This window comes from Terrapene carolina, unplaced genomic scaffold, assembly GCF_002925995.2.
Source record: "Terrapene carolina triunguis isolate 2854851 unplaced genomic scaffold, T_m_triunguis-2.0 Scaffold84, whole genome shotgun sequence".
NCBI lineage: Eukaryota > Metazoa > Chordata > Testudines > Emydidae > Terrapene > Terrapene triunguis.
In genome coordinates, this window is record NW_020664435.1 from 5,585,815 (window position 1) to 5,606,114 (window position 20,300).

A 20,300-nucleotide genomic window follows, 5' to 3' on the forward strand; every position below is an offset into this window, starting at 1 on the left:
CCGGCGGCGGGCTGAGTGGGGGCGGTGGCCGGGACCCCGGCTGGCAGCAGCGTGCCAGTAAAAATCGGCTCGCGTGCCACAAGTTGCCAACCCCTGGTATAGATTATTGTTGCAACCAAGGTCCTATAGCACTAAATCTTGTACAAAGGAGATCAAGTAAGGTGTCTATGGAAAGGTGGTAATTTGCTGGTTTTGGTTATGCTGTCTGTATGTGTGTATCATTTTTGTATTTGAAGTTATGAATATTGGCTCTGTATTTGTATCTCAATGTGTTTGATTCTAAGTAGCATTAGTGAAAGGACTATTCTGAATAAGTGCCCAATTCTTTCTCTGTGACATTTTGTTCCTTCCCTAGGAATTTTGTCACTGTTGAGCAAATCCTACACTGAAGATCTGTGGACATAACCCTAAGAGAGGATGGGAGAATTTGTGATTGCTTATCTGAAAATTTTCTTTTCATTGAAGAGAGAGGTCCCCAAATCTGGCCCTCCCTGAAAAAGGCAGATCTGTTTAACTTATGGTTAAACTTTTCTTGTTCACCTCATGTTGAGTATTATTTCTGCAAGGTGCTGATGCAGGATGAGAGATTTATTTTTTTGTTTTATGGTCCAGAGGGCCAGTTTTGGAAGCATCTCGAAAGGGGGTCTCCAGAAGGTGGGGACTAGTCCCAGCTTTCCAGTCAGCTTTGATTTTGCCCCCTAGAGCTGAAGACTGGTGATGACCTACATTGAGTATCTGTGGACCTATCCCTTCAAAGAAGGGAAAATTTTCATGTAAGCAACCCAAATTCTCCCACGTGCAACCTTACCTCTGTCTGTTGAAATGGACAACCATTATAATAGTTCCATGATTTATTGTCTGGGGCTTATTTTCCATTTTAATGTCCATTGTCTAATTGTGTTTTGCTTTGAAGAGAAAAGAGTAGATATGATCTATTTCGCTTTCAAGTATGAGACTAAGATGTCTTTCCCTTTGAGTTTGTGTTTGACTTTTTTCATGTTACCAATTTTGTTGTTGAGGTTTGTTTCGAGGTGTGAAATTATGGCAAAAAGCTTAAAAATATTTAAGCAAGTATGTTAACTAGAGTATAGAAATAGCTTTATTTTCCTCCTCCTCCTTTTGTTTTCAGAAACCCATTATAGGAAAACTGTATTTGGCTTTTAAACTATTCCCATCTTCTGATGAGAGATTTTCAACACTCCATGTTTCCAGCTGTGAGAGGGAGGATAACGTTTTAATTGTTGCAAGGTGTTAACATTTCAATAGAAGTATTACCTTCTAAACTATTATTTTTTTTCCCCAACAAGACACCCCATCCCAACGAGTACAGTTTATCCTGGGTACTGAGGATGATGACGAAGAACACATTCCTCATGATCTCTTCACTGAAATGGATGAACTGTACTTCAAGGATGGGGAAGAATATGAATGGAAAGAAACTGCCAGGTGAACCAAACATAGATCTGTTTCATGTAATCTTTTCCACTGATCTTGTTTACTTTGTCCTCAGAAATCAATTTTAGGTTAGAATTTTCAAGTCAATAAGGAGGAAATTTGCCTCCTAATTAACATTAACACTAATGAAAACTGAAAGTCTGATTCTCTGAGCCCATCATTGAAAATATACCCAGACCGCTGGAGAAAATTTTTTGAAGGTCTTTATTGTTGCTGTGCTGACTTTATTTCCTAAAGTTGATTAAATGTAGCATTGCAAACAGTATAGGTGTAACTGACAGTGAGTACAGATGTTCTAGTTATGTAGTAGTATTTTTGTTGTGACAGAAAGTTAACAAAAATGGAAGGAGGGGAAGTCATTGATACTAATTTATTGTATTTTTCCTTCAAGAAACAAAACAACCGCAAACTAGGTAATAACACATACTAAACTACATTAAAATAATGTGAATTAGGTTGCAAAGTCAAGTACTTGAAAGTTAGCATATGCCAGATTTATGATTGCCCTGTGCAACCTTAATTGCCCCCTCCTTGTGCATATGCATTGTGATAGTCTTCTGTATCTGATATCTTTAATTACATGATCACATACTATCTTTTCCACAATGCACAGTTTGGACACCCAAGAGGCAGAACTAAGATTGCATGGGTATCTGTAAATCTGGCATTTCCTAACTTTTGAGTGCTTGATTTTGCAGTTTAAGTAACTTTAACAGTTTATGTATCGTTTATTAGTATAGTACCATAGATATGCATAGTGATTTAGAAACTAAATATTTTCGACATGTTTCTGACTCCAAAAGCCTACAGTCTATGTTTGATGGATACAAATCATATAGTTAAAAGATTAACTGAGTGTGAGAATGCTTAGTCTTGGTTGATCATGCTTGGTATCTGGGCAGAGGGATGTTGGGCCAGATTCACAGAGGTACTTAGGCACCTGGATTTAGGTGCTGCTGCAATCCACAAAACTCCTGCTCAGCTGCTGCTTAACCCTATAAGTATCTAAACTCACTTGGCACTTAAATTTTCAGGGTGAAATTTCCTAAGGCTACGTCTACACTACGGGGGGAGGAGGGGGATCGATTTCAGATACGCAAATTCAGCTACGCGAATAGCGTAGCTGAATTCGACGTATCTGGTCCAACTTACCCCGCTGTGAGGACGGCGGCAAATTGACTGCCGCGGCTACCCCGTCGACGGCGCTTACTCCTACCTGGGCTGGTGGAGTACGCGCGTCGATTCGGGGATCGATTATTGCGTCCCGACGAGACGCGATAAATCGATCCCCGAGAGATCGATTTTCTACCGCCGATCCGGGCGGGTAATGAAGACCAGCCCATAGGCACCTAAGTTTCCACCTCTGGGCATGCATACTTGTGCCTCAGTCTAGGTGCCCGGGTGACACTCTCACACCTAAACCCCAGCGTAATTAATAAAGCAGAATACATAAGTATTCATTCCCCCATCTCTCTTTACTGTGGGACCTGATCCAGTAGTGTGCTCTGAGTTTGCCTACCACATTGTGCCCCATTCTGAATTCAGCTGGTGGTAGTGCCTCCTTTATAACTGTTAGCCCAGTGGTTAGAGCACTCACCTGGGATGTGGAAGACCCTAATCACAGGGCTACGGGGAATTCTGATGTGGGTCTCCCCCAGTCTCTCCTATTGAAGCAGTTTCACTTTTTAGAAAAAAATGAGAGAGAGAGAGATGAGAATGAGTGACTCTATTGTGATGATCAGGGCACCCATCTGGTGACTGGAAGACCCAGGGTCCAGTCCACCCGCTCCATGACTACTTATCCAAAATGGAAAAGCTTCAACAGGAGAGATAGAGGGGGGCCCCCACATGAGAATACTGCACCTCTCTGTGGTTAATGTACTGAGAGATGGGAGACTCCTGGTCAAATCCTTTCTTCCTTTCTTCCCTTGGTCTCCCACGTCCCAGGTGAGTGCTCTAACTACTTTCCATTGGCTAGCTTAGGCAGTTTCCTGCCTAACGGGTTGGCTTTTGTGGATTCCAATCTTAGGCCCCTTTTTCTCCCCAAGCATTGTTTGGGGAAACTAGGCACCAAACTCAGGCTGTGTGAATCCCATTGTTGTTCCAGTGATTTTCTGCGCACCTAGAAGTTAGGCATTGGGACATTCAGTGTTGTGACAACTACATCCTTTTGTGGCTCTGGGCTGTTTCAAACATAAGGAGTGGCATGAAAAAAAGCAGAGTCAAGTATGGGAATGGGTCGAGGATGCATTAAGGTAGAAGGTTTGAGTATGGAGCATAGGGGCTGAAAGTGGGGTATAGGCAGAAATGAAAGACGATATATGCAGGTGGATATAGCTTTTGTTTTGCAGCCTATTGAAAGGACAGAAAAAAGTGTCTTCAGTAGTAATCTGTATATATGCCATAATATATATTTATATTTCAGGTGGCTAAAATTTGAAGAAGATGTTGAAGATGGCGGTGATCGATGGAGCAAACCTTATGTGGCAACTCTGTCTCTGCACAGTCTCTTTGAACTGAGAAGCTGTATTCTAAATGGGACAGTCATGTTGGACATGAGAGCAAACACACTAGATGAGATAGCAGGTTGTTTTGAAGTTTTTGAAAGATTTAATTTTTGCTAGTTTACACTAGTTTGTGACTTAAAAACACAAAAGCAGTTTACATTTAGTCTGTATATTCATTACAGTTTTCTTTGTCTTTAAGATTTGATTCTGCAAACTTCACTCACATGAGGAGTCCCATTGGGACATACTGTTTGTCTGCACAGTAACTAGACACCTCTGGCTGGCCCATGCCAGCTGAGTCGGGCACGTGGGGTTTGGACTGTGGGGCTATTTCATTGCTGTGTAGACTTCCAGGCTGGAGCCCTCTGTCACCTCACAGGGTCCTAGAGCCCAGGTTCCAGCCCAAGCCTGGAAGTCTACACAACATTGAAACAGCTCTGCAGGCTGAGCCCCACGAGTCCAAGTCAGCTGGCACGGGCCAGCCGTGGGTTTTTCTTTCTGTGTAGACATACCCTAAGTTGTCTTTATTCTAATCTTTGATTGGACAACAAATGCATCTTCTAGTCTCTACAGGTGAAATGTAAATATGGATCAGGATACTTGAGGGATAATTTGTACAGTACTGTGCTGTAAACTATTAAGCACTATTCAGCTGATGTTGGCTATTGCTATTAGCACAGTTCATTGTTGCACAGCTTGATTTAAACTTTCACTTTATAAATGGTAAGAGATGAGCTGAAATAAAATGTATGTTATTTAACTTAGCATGTTGAAAATGTCCTCAATAGTCACGAATTAATTTTGAGTATGTAAAAGCAGCTTTGAAAACATTGTGTGTGTGTGTGTGTGTGTGTGTATACATACACACACACACACACACACACACACACACACACACACACACACACTCTTAGAGTAGCAAGTGGCTTTTATTTTAAGATCCTTTGGGCTAGCTTAATTCCTTTTTCTTGGTATCTGTGATTTCACTGAGTGATGCATTTTTGTGACTCATAGTGGACTTATTGCTGACCAGCAGGATCATGGGGTACCAAAAGAGGGAGGGACAAAGGGTTTTCAGAAGAATTCTCAAAATCTCCTAAGTGACTTAGGAACTTTTGAAAATTTTACTCTTTAGCTCTTTGTATTGAGCTCTTTTCTTAGCTTATTTAGTGGGAGCATTTAGTACACACTTTTGAAGTAAATAAAACCTACAGATTTTTCCTTCTCTGATTATATTTGTCAGTGATGTTAGTGCAAAAGAACTGTAGTTACTTTCCAAGTCATCTTAAGTATTTGTCATGTTTTTAAAAAGTTGGTAAATACTGAAAGAAGCTGAGCTAGAAGATATTGAAAGATATGCATAATATTATCAATATTTGGAGACCCAGGTCTATTTTCCAGTTCCAGTGCAGGGTCTCAGTGACTGGATATCAGTCTTTGACTTGTTGTGGAGGCATAAAGCTGTTCTGTTTTCTCATCTTGCAGCCAGATTTAATGGGTCTCAGTGGTTCCTATTCAAAAGTATAAAAGGCTGAGTATCTCTCTGAGGCTGCAGAGCTATAGGGAGGGGCAGGACATCTTGCCAAGAGAAACCCTAGCAACAACCACCTCAGACTAAAGTTTGTTTCTAAATACAGTCCTGTCTCAGGACTTCTTTACATACATTAAGAATAAAGACAAAGGATGGGGGATAACTTTGGCTTATAAAGTATTTTGTGTGCATGTGGTGTGTGTACTGTATGTACATCAGAGTGAGGGTTGTTCCTGTTTACAGAGCTGTAATTGCAATGCAGTTCAGACCATTGCTCATTCTTTCATACCCTTCATCTAAGTTTGATGTACCTTTAAAACTGTCCGTGCCACTCTCACTCTATCCCACACGTGCACACAAAACCTAACATTTCCTGTGTTAGGGGCATTCTGGTTGGGCAGATTTAGATGAATAAAATGAAGACCAAGAAATATCAGATCACAAATAGGTTCACAAGAATTGCCATACTGGATCAGACCTGTGGTCCATCTAGTCCATTTTCTTGTCTCTGACAGTGGTCAGCACCAGATACTTTGGAGAAAGGTTCAAAAAACCTATTAATCCCTAGTAGTTAGAGATTGGTTTAAACTTTGAATCATGAGGTTTAATCTCTTCCAATTTTTTATCATCATTATCTATTATAATGCTGGCCGGATATTCTTGTTGTTCATATAAATGTCCAATCTCTTTTTGAACCTTGCTAATTTTTTGACCTTAGTGACATCCTGTGGCAATGAGTTCCACAGTTTAGATGTATAAATAAATAAAATTTAAGATGAACTACTTGTCTAATCTAGATTTGCTAAAACAGACTTATTTAATAGGATCTTCAGGGCAATATTCTAAGGCAGTGGATTTTCCTGTAGGAATAATATATTAGTTAATCTTTTGTTTCCTCTGAAAGAGGAACAGATGCATATATAGAATATCCTAAAGACAATTTTTTTTTAACAACATTACAGGACTCATTTCATCTGAGTATCAAAGCGTCACAATATTACTAAAATTTCAGACATTGTGGGCATTTTAAAGATCCCAGGGAACTTTCTTATAAAAGCTACAATGTTAACCCAAGTGTCTTCTGTAATTATATTTGGCCTACCTCAATTCTTTTTCATTTTCAATTAGATACATATACTTGACTTCCTGTCTTAACCAGTATAGATTGCTGTGTGTAGTGTTATGTGCTGTAAAGCTGTAATTGTGTTTATCTTCAGAAGAGACTGGATTACTGTGGTAGAAAAAGTGATCCCTGCATAGTTTATTTTGTTTGTGAAGCATTATATCCTCTTTTAATACAACAGGTACTATATAAATGTAAGTTCTTAACCTTACTAGGGATCTCAATATAATTATTAGAAATGGTAAAATGTAACAAAAAGGTCTTTATATAAACAGATTCATACAAATTTCTTCCAGGTAAGTCTTGTGTTCCTGAGTTTGTGCAACTTAAGATGTTGGCCGAGAAATCTTTCAAGATTCTTTAAACTAGTCGGTAAAAGAAAATGCTGGTTCCTGTTTTACACAGCCATATAGGCAGATTTTCATTCCTCAGTTTATATCTAAGGTATTTTGGAAACATGGCTGATCATACATTTTCATGTGATTAAAAATATCGAAAAACCCACAGAAATTTTGCAAATTGACCAGTTTTGCCACACTTTACATGTCATCCTCACTCTTTGTAAGAATGTGAAATGGAAAGCCCAGTAAGGAATCTTGAAGTTTAGGGCAACTTAAAAAAAGAAAGTTTAGACATTTGAAGGATTAGGCTAGTCATTTTATATAGTAAACTATGTTGGAAGAACACTGAAGTTTCAAAATCAAGCACTCAAACATTAGGAAACTCCAGAATTAATGTTGCTATACAGAGATTTCTATCCAGTTCGTACATCAAGCCCTTGCTTGTGGTAGTTTTTGCTACTGCACTGCTTTCCAGTGAAGAGTGATGTTCATTTGACATGTCGTTGAATACACACCTGCTTTTTGTAATGAAGGCTGTAGTAAGTTGAAATAAAGATAAATATTTTGTTAAGTGGTTAACAATCTATTTATTCCTATAGGCCTTGTATTTTAAAATGCTGTGTATTTTGGAAAGAATACTGTTTAGTGATTCAAAGAAACGTTTGTTCAAAGTGCGTAGATTGGAACTGTTGGCCCGCAATATTCTTGGCTATTTCTTTTCAGTGGATCTAGATGCACAGTTTGCCAAAGAAAATAAACTTGAAGATTCTTCATGAATTAGTTTTACTGTTTTTACAGATGTGAGTTAATGTGGTGGGAATGCATATATTTACTTAGATTTGATTTTAATATTTTTCTCATGATAGATATGGTGTTGGACAACATGATTGCTTCTGGTCAGCTGGATGAGTCCATAAGAGAGCATGTCAGAGAAGCTCTCCTCAAGAGACACCATCACCAGAACGAGAAGAAATTCAGCAGTCGGATCCCCCTTGTTCGGTCCTTTGCAGATATAGGCAAGAAACATTCTGACCCTCACTTGCTTGAACGAAATGGTGAGATAAGTTGTAGCATCTAATTTATTCTAACCTGATACAAATAATATATTAACACGGGAGAGGAGGGAGCAGTCAGAAGATAATAGTGGATACATTTTCTGAGTCCTTGGTATGTAAAAGTTGTGTGGTGGTTCTTTTGTGGTGTTTGGACATTTACTTATATTTTGGATGTGTAAAGTCTTGTTTTGCTCCTTGTAACCACTATGATGTCTTGACTTACTGTTTTCATTTATGCTATAATATGGTTTAGTTGTCTGTTATAAATAAGGTTATGATTTAGTCATGCATATTTTTAGTAAGTCATGGACAGGTCACGGGCAATCAACAAAAATTCATGGCCTATGACCTGTCCATGACTTATACTATAAATACACTTGACTAAATCTTGGGGGAATCACTGCTGAGGGGCTGCTGCTGGGGGTGGGAGGAGGAGGAGCTGTCCCTGGGCCAGCCACACTGGCCACTGCAGAAGTCATGAAGGTCACGGAAAGTCACGTAATCCGTGACTTCTGCGACCTCCAGGACAGACATAGAGCCCTAGTTATGAGGTATATAAACAGCATTTTCTCTATCCCAGCAATATTTTCTGTTGGTTAGAACCCTTTCACAGGATATGCTTCAATTCTATATTTTTGGAAGGTTTAAAGTCATCCTGTTACCTCAGCCAGGCAAAGCTTCATGTGCATCTAGGAGTCTGACTACCGGATTATAGCTTCTGATTCAGTCTCCTTTATTTATTGTTTTAGAGACTTAATCATGGTCTTAATGATCAGTGAAACTTTTAATTTTTATTTTGTATTAATTGTGTTCATCTTACTTGAGTTTTGCTTTCGTATAGTTGTCCAAAAAGGGAGTTTATTTTTTTTTAATTAAAAATAATAAACTACCTCTGGTTAAGGTTTGTTTAGTATAGTAGAACGTAGATAAAAAACATCTTCACAAGAGGTACCATGTCTCCTGCTGATAACTAATTTCTGACCACTCTGGCATCCTGATGCATTTCTTCCAGGTACTCAGTTCCTAAGTTCAAACATTACCACTCCAGGACAGCCTGTCTTACCTTTTATTCTTCCTTTATGGCCTCTGCCTTCCTCCCAGAGTTCTCCATCTTCTGTTTTGGATTTCCAGTCACATCAGCCTCGACATCTACTGGTTGACTTGAGAGCTTTGGCCTAGTAAGGACTGAAGTATTGGGCCCATCACAGAGCCTGATTAATGTCTCTCCTTAAAATAAAGTACTTGGGTTCTTGACCATTCTGGTGCAAAATGTGATATGTCTGCTGCCTTGGAACATGTACTTACTTGGGTTGTTCTAGTGCTAATATGTGCTGAGTTTGATCTGTGCCATAGAGATCTTTTAGCTAGTTTCCTAATGTACACTGAGGATTAGAAAAACTGGACAGTATCTGATGTCAGCACATACTAAAAACAGTTTTTTGCCAGGATGTTTCAGATGTCTTGGTTTCTAAAAGGAAGAAAATGGTCCTAAACTTTGAACTGATTGTGCAGACTTCAATTGCAACGAATAACTGATGCTTTGTTCAGTATGTGTGTTGAAACTTGCCAAGTCTAAGTAACACATGCCCAATCTATACATCTGCATCCCTAGAAAATAGTATTCAGAGAATTTAATACCCATGTAAGATATCTTCCTGGTCTTGAAAACAAATTAAGTTGCTTTTCACATTATGGACTACATTGGATTCTTAACATGCGAAATAGAACATTGGGCTTTATCTGTCTAATTTGCAACCGAAGCAGCAGTGCACTAGAGACTAATTTCAAATCTTTAATACTGAAAATGAAATTTTAAATAAAATTCAATCTGTAGAATGCACTCTTCAGGTAAATCCTCTAAATTTGAGTTTTTCCTGTATACTTGTGGACACTACCTCTCCATCCCCCAAAAGAATTTTAGGATTGTTCAGTATGTTGGTCCTCCTTATATATTGTATATGCATGTGATAATACTGAATGCGTCTGTGTTTTTTGGTACCTGCCTGATGGTATAATATATATGAGAGAGATGCGTTCACCTCCAGGTCTTTAGCAAAATTCATCATACTCTTGCTCTGTCTGAGATGGAACACCAGTCATTATGCATGTACTCATGTACGATTGGGGAGTTGCAGTCAGTCTTCTCTAGACATGCTCTTCCCTTGCCCCCCTTTCCCGAGGGAAATGGTGGGGTGAAGATAGAGAACTGTTTAGAATCTTTTTCCCTGGTAGGGAAGAACAGGCACCCATTAGAAACTTGTCTCTGAGGGAAGGATGGTGACTCTATTCTCCATCTTAGAATAGTGGGGAAACAAGAAGATAAAGAGAGACTGCATTGTGTGGCAAGGGTGAGAGACTGAGAGAGATTTGGAGAAATCTGAGGTTAAGTAGATGAATGAGATTGTAATAAGAGACCGAAGAGGAGTATAATTTGACACTTGTATATTTCACTACAGCACAAGCAGGAGACACTTTGATCTAGAACATAATACTCCTGGGGGAGTTCTGTATACCTGCACAATGCAGAATTTGTGCAGAATTAATGTTCTGTGCAGAATTTCCTTTTCTCCTCTACCGAAATGGGCTGCAGAGCTGCTGGTTGCCACTAGGGGCTGCTGGACCCAGCAGAGCCCAGCTCCCTAGCTCGCAAATAGAAGACACTGCCAGGGGGAGGTAGCTGAAGGTTTCCCGGCAGCTGCATTTCATGGCACACCCTGAAGGAAGGAGGCATCATGCAGGAAACTCCATACAAACTTGGGACCCAGCATCAGGCTGTTTTTCCTGCTGGATTCCTGGGCTCTGGGAGGGTAGGGGATGTGAGTGTTTGGAATGGGGGGTGCCATGGCTGGGCTCTTGGGGGGGAGGGTCGAGTGTCTGGACTGGGGGGGATGAGGGGGGGCGGCGGGGGGGGGGGGGGGGGGGGGGGGGGAGAAAGGTGGCAGAGAAACAGGAACTGGGTTGTCGTAGGGGTTTCTTTAATTCTCTACTCCTGGGCAAATTTTTTGTGTGTCTATATTGTTACAGACATAGTTTCTGACAGGTATTTTGAAATAAATTACCACAATAATTGAAACTGGCATGATTATATAGTGTTATTTTGACAAATCAAATATGCAGAATTTTGCAGAACTTTCAATTTTTTGGCACAGAATTCCTCAAGGAGTAACATAAAATAGGATGCTGCAGTCTGTATTAAGTAGCAGCTGCCCTTAATTTTTTTTAAAAAATTGAGTATTTCAGATATTATATTGTTATATTATGATGTGATATGACTTGACATGGTGTCATATCATGCACCACCACTGTTACAAAACTGTAATGAAATAATGCAAAAATTATAAAAGTAAAAATATTTTTGAAACTTTTTTTGTTTTTAAATTAAGATTTTGAATTTTTTTCCCCCAAATAAAACTTTGGGGAACTTCTATTTCATGGAAAATTCTGAAAATGTGTTTTCATTCTGATATGTAATGAAAATGAATTGTAAAATGGCAACGTTAAGTTTTGGCCAGCTCTAAATATGATAGCATCTTATGCTATGAACAAATAACTGACAGGAGTGGTGTCAGTTGGACTACACCCTTTAGTGCTGATAGATTGAAATTTGGTCCCTGACCAAATGTTAGTGAGTGCCAATGATTTAAGATATTCTCCTTCAGGTTAGATTTAGTAGGTTATTTTTAACTTGGAAACCTGACGCCTGCCTTTGTCCGTGACAATAAGTTTTACTGAAATATCAAATATTAACTATTTCCTTCCTTCCCTTTACAAGCTTTTATGTAGTGGTTTACAAAGAGTTTTATTATCCCCATTTCACAGATGAGGAGACTGAGGCATAGAGAAGTAAGATGATTTGCACAATCTCTCCCAGCGGGCCAAGTAATTATATTTAATTTGTGGTACAAATGCTTCAAAATCTCCTGACCTGACATTGTCACAGTAGCATTATGTCTTAGCCTAGTAAAAAGCTTCCAGTACAAATGATATGTAGTAATATCCAAACTTGATTTTTTTCCTTTTTAACATCTAGTGGAAAAAATTATTTTAGATGTCAATATTTTATGATCATATGCTAAATTCTTATTGGACCTTTTTTAAGCAGTTACTGGCCATATCCTTTTCTCCTAAATCTCCATTATGTGCTAATTGGTACTTGTCAGTAAGGTACCTGCTGACTTTTCTAATATCTAAAAATCTGATTCACTCTTGCATCTTGCTTAACTCTTATCTCACCTGCATGAATGTGATGTACATGCATAATTTGTCTTTTTTTAAAAAGCCTGTTTCCCTGCTGTAAACTTCATTGTGTTTCATTTATTTGTTTTATCTCAGGGGAAGGCCTTTCAGCCTCCCACCACTCTTTGCGAACAGGTCTCTCTGCTTCAAATATTTCCCTGAAAGGAGAAAAACGTTTGTCCCTTCTTCTCCATTACCTTCTTCCTTCTTCAAGAGCTGGAACCCCGGCAGATTCAAGGTGTACAACCCCACTACCTACCCCTCAAAACACACCACCCTCCAGTCCTAGCAGCGGCCGCCTGGCAACCACAAGTTCCCAGCCGAGTCAGCTTCAGGGCAAGGAACTGCTGGTGTCACCTGCCAGTGATGATATTCCCACAGTAATAATCCATCCACCTGAGGAGGACTTAGAAGTTCAGGAAAAGAAGACAATGGATAATATTGACATACCAGGCAATTATTCAAACTTAAAACCGTCCATGTGTGATGCTCTCTGAATCTGGATCACTTGCATTGCAATGTTGAGCACATAGCTTGGGCATAAATGAGTATTATTTATAACTGTTACCTCTGTCTGCATGTTTTATTTCTTCTGAAGTGTGATTGTTTCTTATTCAGCATAATAGATCTATTCCAAAGATTTTTACTCTTAAAAAAATTAACACAAACATTGTTGAAGTTCACCTATTTATAATTGCATTTTAACTCCTTGAAGCAATGAAAAATAGAATTTTTCATACTTAACCTTTTTTATTTGTGTGATTAAAAAGGAATGTTTATGTTTTTGTTTTAAAAATAAGCAATTTTTAAATAAAATTGTCTTTTAAATAGGCAAGATGTCAAAAATGGTGGCCTTTTCCTTTCACTCACCTTGAATCCATGTAAATGAAGATATTAATTTAGTCCTTAAATGTGGTATGTGGCTTAAAGACATGGGACATGCTCAGAAGTATTTATAGTCTAAATCAGACATGTTACAACATGTGGATAGAAATGAGAGAAGGTAGGGATAGGAAGGAACAAGGGTTACAGTTAGAGTTAGGGTAGTAATTTAGTCAGTTGTGTTTTTGTGCCATGATGGATTTGGGTTTTAAATACTTTCTCTTAGGCGTTAGTTTAAGTTTATATTATAAAAATCTCAGAACTGTTATGAACAAAAGTACTGTACCTTAAAACTGGCATATCCAGCATTTCCATAATTGGTGCCAGTGAATTTTCCAGTGGTGCATTATCACAGCGTCAGATGCTTAATTACTGTTGGGGGGGAACAGGCAGAGTGTGTGGGTTTTTTTTTTTTTTTTTTTTTTAATTTGCTGAGTATTGTAAATTAGCTAAAGGAAACCTGGTAAGAGTTAGCTGCAGATCCTGTTATGTTATTGGTCCGTGAAACACTTTGAGGCTGTTTAGCTCGTGTAAAAGGCATAATACATATAAAAACACTGGATATAAGAGAAAAATATTCCTCTGAAAATGCCTCATTAATATGTTGAGTAAGCGTTTGTTTTTTATCCCAGAAATCGATTCATAACATTTGAGTTTTTCAGTCATTTCTTAGCATTAGAGCCAATTGGAAGCTGAAGATTTTGGCAGTTCTTCTAGTTAACTTGTAACTGTTTGTAGAGGTCACTTTTCTCTTTGCCTCCAAGTGCCTTCCATTTTTATTTCTTTGAAAATAACTGAACACCTTACCAGGAAGAACAGAAAATGTTCAAAACGTGAAACTGCTCATTCTCACCATTCTGAAACTGATCTCCATTTGTGTGGATTTGGACTGCTGTAACTCAAATATTTGACCAGGCACAATCTCCTTGGTGTTCTTTCTTATTATCCAGTAAGAGAAATTGGGAGACAGATATGACCCTCCAACCAGACTGGCTATCTAGCACAAGCCCTTTGTCTCTGGTGAGTGATCCTGGCCCAGCCAACCCTATCTATCCATCTCTAATACAGGCCCAGGTTCAGGGTAACAAGGAGCAGGAAGTTTGTTAAGAGGCATGTGGTGGAGGGAGTAATCCTTGTCAAGGGCCCTGGTTTTCTGCTTTTCCTCTTTTTCCACCTAAGGGTAGTAATTATATTAAGCTTCAGAGAGTAAGTAGAGCTAAATCTGTCCTAACACCAGTGCTCTGAGTCACTGAACAAGGACTTTCCTCCCTTCATAAACGAAAAGAAATCTTGTCCCCTGCCTCCTTAATATATAAAAACACTCTTAATGAGCAGAATGGTCATATAAAGATCATTCTCCCCCTCAAATCCAAGGATGATCTTATATTTTTCATGGAGGAGGATGACTGCCAGCATTAAACTGGATATGGTTAATGGCTCTGTACTAAAGACCACAACCTTCACTTTGGTATCTCTTCGCTAATGAGAGAGACAAAATACCATACACAGTACTGTAGAACCTGAGAGAGAGACAAGTGAAGATAAAGCTCTCCAGCTGAATCCAAGTCAATCTTAAATTGATTCTAAGCGTCAAGGAGATGTAGCCACATATTTATAAAGGAGAAATCTGAAGAGGATGATCTCCCAGTTCCTCTGGCTGTATATACTCTGGCCTCTTTTTGTCTGATCCATTGTTTAGAAGTGGATTCTTTGGTTTTCTGGACCCCCAAAAATCCAATGTTAACATAGAGATGCCCTCAAGAAGAGTCTCTCAAACTCTGTTCCATGGGCTACCACTGGTTTGGAGCCTTTCTTAAGAACATGAGAATGGCCGTACTGGGTCAGACCAAGGGTCAATCTAGTCCTGTATCCCGTCTTCTGACAGTGGTCAATGCTAGATGCTTCAGAGGGAATGAACAGAACAGGGTAATTATTGAGCGATTCATCTCCTGCTGTCCAGTCCCAGCATCTGGCAGTCAGAGGCTTAGGGACACCCAGGGCATGGGGTTGTGTCCCTGACCATCTTGGCTAATAACCATTGATGCACCTATTCTCCATCAACTTATCTGATTCTTTTTTGAACCCAGTTATAGTTTTGGCCTTCCCAACATCCCTTGGCAATGAGTTCCACAGGTTGACTGTGCGTTGTGCGTGTACTTCCTTCTGTTTGCTTTAAACCTGCTGCCTATTAATTTCATTGGGTGACCCCGGTTCATGTGTTATATGAAGGGGTAAATGACACTTTGTTCACTTTCTCCACACCATTCATGATTTTATAGACCTCTATCATATCTCCCCTCCCCCCACAATCGTCTCTTTTCCATGCAGAACAGTCCAGTTTTTTAACCTCTCCTCATATGGAAGCTGTTCCATGCCCCTAATCATTTTTCTTGTCATTCTCTGCACTTCTTTTCAGTTCTAATGTTTTTAGGTTGGGCAACTAGAACTACAGGTAGTATTCAAGGTGTGGGCATACCATGGATTTATATAGGGGTGTTATATTTTCTGTCTTCTTATCTATCCCTTTCCTAATGGTTCCTAACGTTCTGCTAGCTTTTTTAACTGCTGTTTCACATTGAGTGGATGTCTTCAGAGAACTATCCTCAATAATCCCAAGATCTTCCTTGAGTGGTAACAGCTAATTTAGACCCCATCACTTTGTATGTATAGTTGGGATTTTTTCCAATGTGCATTATTTTGCATTTATCAACATTGAATTTCATCTGCCATTTTGTTGCCTTGTCACCCAGTTTTTGTAAGATCCCGTTGTAACTCTTCGCAGTCAGCTTTGGACTTAACTATCTTGAATAAACTTGGATCATCTGCAAACTTTGCCACCTCACTGTTTATCCCTTTTTCCAGATCATTCATGGATATATTGAATAGCACTGTTCCCAGTACAGATCCTTGGGTGACCCCACTATTTACCTCTGTCCATTGTGAAAACTGGCCATTTATTCCTACCCTTTGTTTCCCGTTTTTTAACCAGTTACTGATCCATGAGAGGACCATCCCTCTTATCACATGACTGCTCACTTTGCTTAAGAGCCTTTGGTGAGGGACCTTGTCAAAGGTTTTCTGAAAGACCAAGTACACTATATGCACTGGATCACCTTTGTCCAATGTTTGTTGACCCCCTCAAAGAATTCTGGTAGATCGATGAGACATGTTTTCCCTTTACAAAAGCTGTGCCAACTTCCCCAACAAGTCGTGTTCATCTATGTGTCTGAATTCTGTTCTTTACTATAGTTTCAGCCAGATTGCCTTGTACTGATGTTATGCTTACTGGCCTATAATTGCCAGGATCGCCTCTGGAGGCTTTTAAAAAAATTTAGCTATCCTCAAGTCATCTGGTACAGAGGCTGATTCAAGTGATAAGTTACACACCACAGTTAGTAGTTCTGCAGTTTCATATTTGAGTTCCTTCAGAACTCTTGGATGAATACCATCTGATCCTGGTGACTGTTACTGTTTTTAATTCATCAGTTTGTTCCAAAACCACTTTGATTGGAGGTTCATGGAATGAAAAATGGAAAACCTATTCTTGTCTTTGGGTTCCATTGTCCAAAGGGAATTGGAGCCCATTCCACTATGGAAGGGCATGGCAGTGCAGATTTTCCCTCTACAGACATGAAAGGCTACAACCTTGTTGGCTGTTACATGTCCATTCTAAGCTCTATGGACTAGCTAGATATACCTTCTGTGGGCCAGTCTTTAGAAGATGTACCCTGAGGTAGTTTCTAGTGTTTGATATTTTGTTTTTCTGTCCCTTGTTCTAGGGTATTCAGAAGCTTAATATATATGGAATTGTTGGAAATAACCCAAACATTGTGAGTTGGTGTATAAGATGGAGAAATATGACTTTGTCCATTTCAATTTGTTCTTTGGAGTCCAGACACTAGCTCCTAACAACTCAATCACGCATCAAAGCATTCTCTTTCACAAATTAAATATTACAGTTAATTTCTTAAGTTTGATGTTTAGCTTTTCAAGTTTTCTTGTACGATCAGTGTTTCTCCTATGGAAAGGCAATTGAGAACCAGTGTTTCAGAAATGTTCATGCTTTGGAACTACTGAATACTGAATTCCACAGAATGGGGGCAGAAATAGTCAAAATAAATACCCAAATCATCATCTTTGGCTCTGCTGGTAAATGAGAGAGGAATGCAAACTTCTTATGAATGGCTGTGGACAACAAAAATAAGTGAACAGGCAAATATTTGTATTTCCTTGTTTCTGAGGCTTTGAAGGTTTTTTGCTCTATATTCATTTTATTTTAAATTTAATTAATTGATAAAAACATAAACTGTAACATTTTGCTAATTTAGAATAGCTTTGCTCTGCTATTCCATAGCATCCGATAATTTACTAAAATAATTTTAATAATTGCAAACCTACAAGTATTTCTTCTGGAAAAACTCATCCAATTCTTTGCTTCTTTAACAGGCTACGTAATGCCAGGAAAACACATGTTGAATGTTATAGACATCTTGAATGTTTAATTTCTTTAGGAAGTCTAGAATTAAACTCTCTTTAAAAATAAATAATTCACCATGTAGGATTTGATATACGTGTATGCACTTATGGTAGGACAGTTAGCATGGAAGATTTAGATGAGTCCAACTCAATGCCTAAAGCAGCTCCAGTTTACACTATGATATCAATGTATGTCTTTTCTTAACTTGATGATGATCTCTTCTCACTCACTGAGGCAGAGATCGAGGCGGAAGGCTTCTCGGATCTGGTTCTTGATTTCTTCTTTTAACAAATGGGACCTCCTTTTTCCAACAGCAGTCCATGAGTCTAGTACTGAATTAAGTCCAATAATGAATGAAGTCTGAATAAGGAAAACGTTTTAAAAAATACTATAATTTGATATTTCTTTTAGTTGGATTTTGTAAGAAGACAGAGAAGAATGACTATTTGGGGCTTTATCCAACCTCAAATTGCTTCTGTCACAGAGCCTGTGGAACCTCTATAGAAGCTGCTCCATATTTTGTGGGATTCTTCCCCATTGGAAGTACCTTACTTAGCTATACCAGGAATCCCCTTCCACAGAGTGGAATTGGTGAATCTGCTTTTCATGATGACATCAAGAAAGGGGCTGGGCATGCTCAATGTTTCCCTCAATATTCCAGCATGGGGATAAATGAATTTTTCTGTCTGACAGCCTGGAAAACAAAGGACAAGTGTTTTCTATGTGGGAGAGCTGTTATTGGGCTAGAGCTAATAGATTGGGGGAAAGAGAGACAGGAATTGTTTCCTCACAAATGGAGATTGCATGGGAGAAAGCCCTCATTCTGGTGATGGAGGGGGGCTGGAAAACAATTTAAGGCAGGACAGTGACCTGGTTCAACAGTCTGATGCAGTTTTTGAGAAGCCATATCAACAGGGCTTTTTGTTCAGTTTTTTTGATTGTCTGTGTGCCCCAGAATACCAGATGGTCTTGTAGGCTGGATAAGAGTGTGTGTGTGTGTGTGTGTGTGTGTGTATATATATATATGTATGTATGTATGTATGTAGATAGATAGATATATAGATAGCGTATAGAGTGTTCAGTGTGTCAAAGTATAGTTGAGCTGCATCATAGCTCTACCTCTTCACAGACCCATTAAGAACTTAGACTCATTGTCATTTACTTTAACTTTGATTTACTTTTACAATCTGACATTAAAACAAAACCACAATAAGGAACCTTGCCTGAGTAAGGAGTGCAGACTAACTCCTAAGTGAGCAATTTAAACCATGAAACAAATAATTCAAAATTAAACATTGTGAGGAATTAAGTTTCAGCTTTGAGTTAAACTATTTAAATAAAGAGAATGAAGATGGGTTGCTGGAAGGAAAACCTGATCCATTAGGGAGGTTAGTTGAATTCATCTCATCTTATCAAAAGTCTGAGAAATAGGATCCAGAACTTGGAAAATAACCAATGAGATACAACAGATGTCATGCTTACAAATATAATTACAGTGCAGTAAATGTCTACCGAGAGAATCATATTTATGCTGTTAGCGAAAGGACTGTTTTCTATCATGATTTCTACTAGAGTCCTTTTGAATTGGAAATACAGAATTACCTCAGAATTACAAACACCAGAGTAACCAACTGACCGGTCAACCACACACCTCATTTGGAACTGGAAGTACACAAAAGGGAAAGCAGCATTTTTCTTCTGCATAGTAATATTTTAAAGCTGTATTAAGTCAGTGTGCAGCTGTAAACTTTTGAACAACCATAATGTTTTGTTCAGAGTTACGAACATTTCAGAGTTACTAACAACCTCCATTCCCGAGGTATTAGTAACGCTGAGGTTCTACTGTACACAAAATATAAATTAAACTTAAGAGAAACACTTGGTCCTCGGCAAATAATTTGAGACATTTGAGCCCAAACTATTTTTTTTTAAATATAGGAAAATGTATGTAGACGTGCTGATGGACTCTTCAGTGTTGAGCTTGTGATATCATTTGTGAATGCAGCATAATTTCATTATGTTGCTTAAGTCACAAGAAGCCAATTTATTTTTATTATGTATTTTCTAGCACTGGTTGATTTAAAAACAGCAGGAAAAACTATGAAAAATGTTATGGAAATGCGTCCATTTTTGTTGCAACTTTAGAATGTTGGAATCCTTCTGACAGTATTTTAAAATTTAGTTTGCACCTGTAATTTTAGTAAGATTGTGAAAAAGCAAAAGCTAATAATCCTTTGAATTTGAATGGGATAAGGATTTCTATATTAGCACTAAGAGTTTTTGAACCTGGGCTGTAAACAGTTGGAGAAATTCTGGCTTCAATCATAAAAAGATCAATATTATCCTAATGCCAAAACTGAGAAATGGGCAAAATGGCAATTTACAGTTACTGTTTATGTATGGACCTGAGTGGATCAAATTCAGGGTATCAGTTCTGTGAACTTGGGAAAGTTGCAGCCAAGTAACTTTTGTCCCTTGCTCTCACCCTGAACACCCACAGAATGTACGTATTACAAATACTCTGGATAGAACAAGGGAGTGTGGCCTGTGAGATTATTCCCCCACCTTCTTCCTACTCTGCATGCATCCTCAGATTTAGGGATTAATTGATCTCTTGCCATGAATAATCTGCATTGGGGCATTGTTGAAATGGTTGGAATACAGATGCAAAATGACACATAATAGCACATCTT

At 38.7% G+C, this 20,300-nt stretch overlaps 1 protein-coding gene across 2 annotated transcripts in view; it reads left to right on the forward strand.

The window, feature by feature from the left end:
* The first annotated feature begins 1,306 nt into the window (after positions 1–1,306).
* The window catches only part of SLC4A7 (solute carrier family 4 member 7), a 66,525-nt gene continuing 47,531 nt past the window's right edge, over positions 1,307–20,300 (forward strand). Inside the window, exons 1-4 of one of the 2 annotated variants that reach the window (XM_026649369.1) lie at positions 1,307–1,446; positions 3,881–4,041; positions 7,824–8,012; positions 12,345–12,701. In XM_026649369.1, the coding sequence (XP_026505154.1) occupies positions 1,391–1,446; positions 3,881–4,041; positions 7,824–8,012; positions 12,345–12,701 (763 nt within the window). In that variant the 5' untranslated portion in view covers positions 1,307–1,390. The remainder of the gene's footprint in view (positions 1,447–3,880; positions 4,042–7,823; positions 8,013–12,344; positions 12,702–20,300) is intronic. The other variant, XM_026649367.1, reaches the window with a different exon arrangement.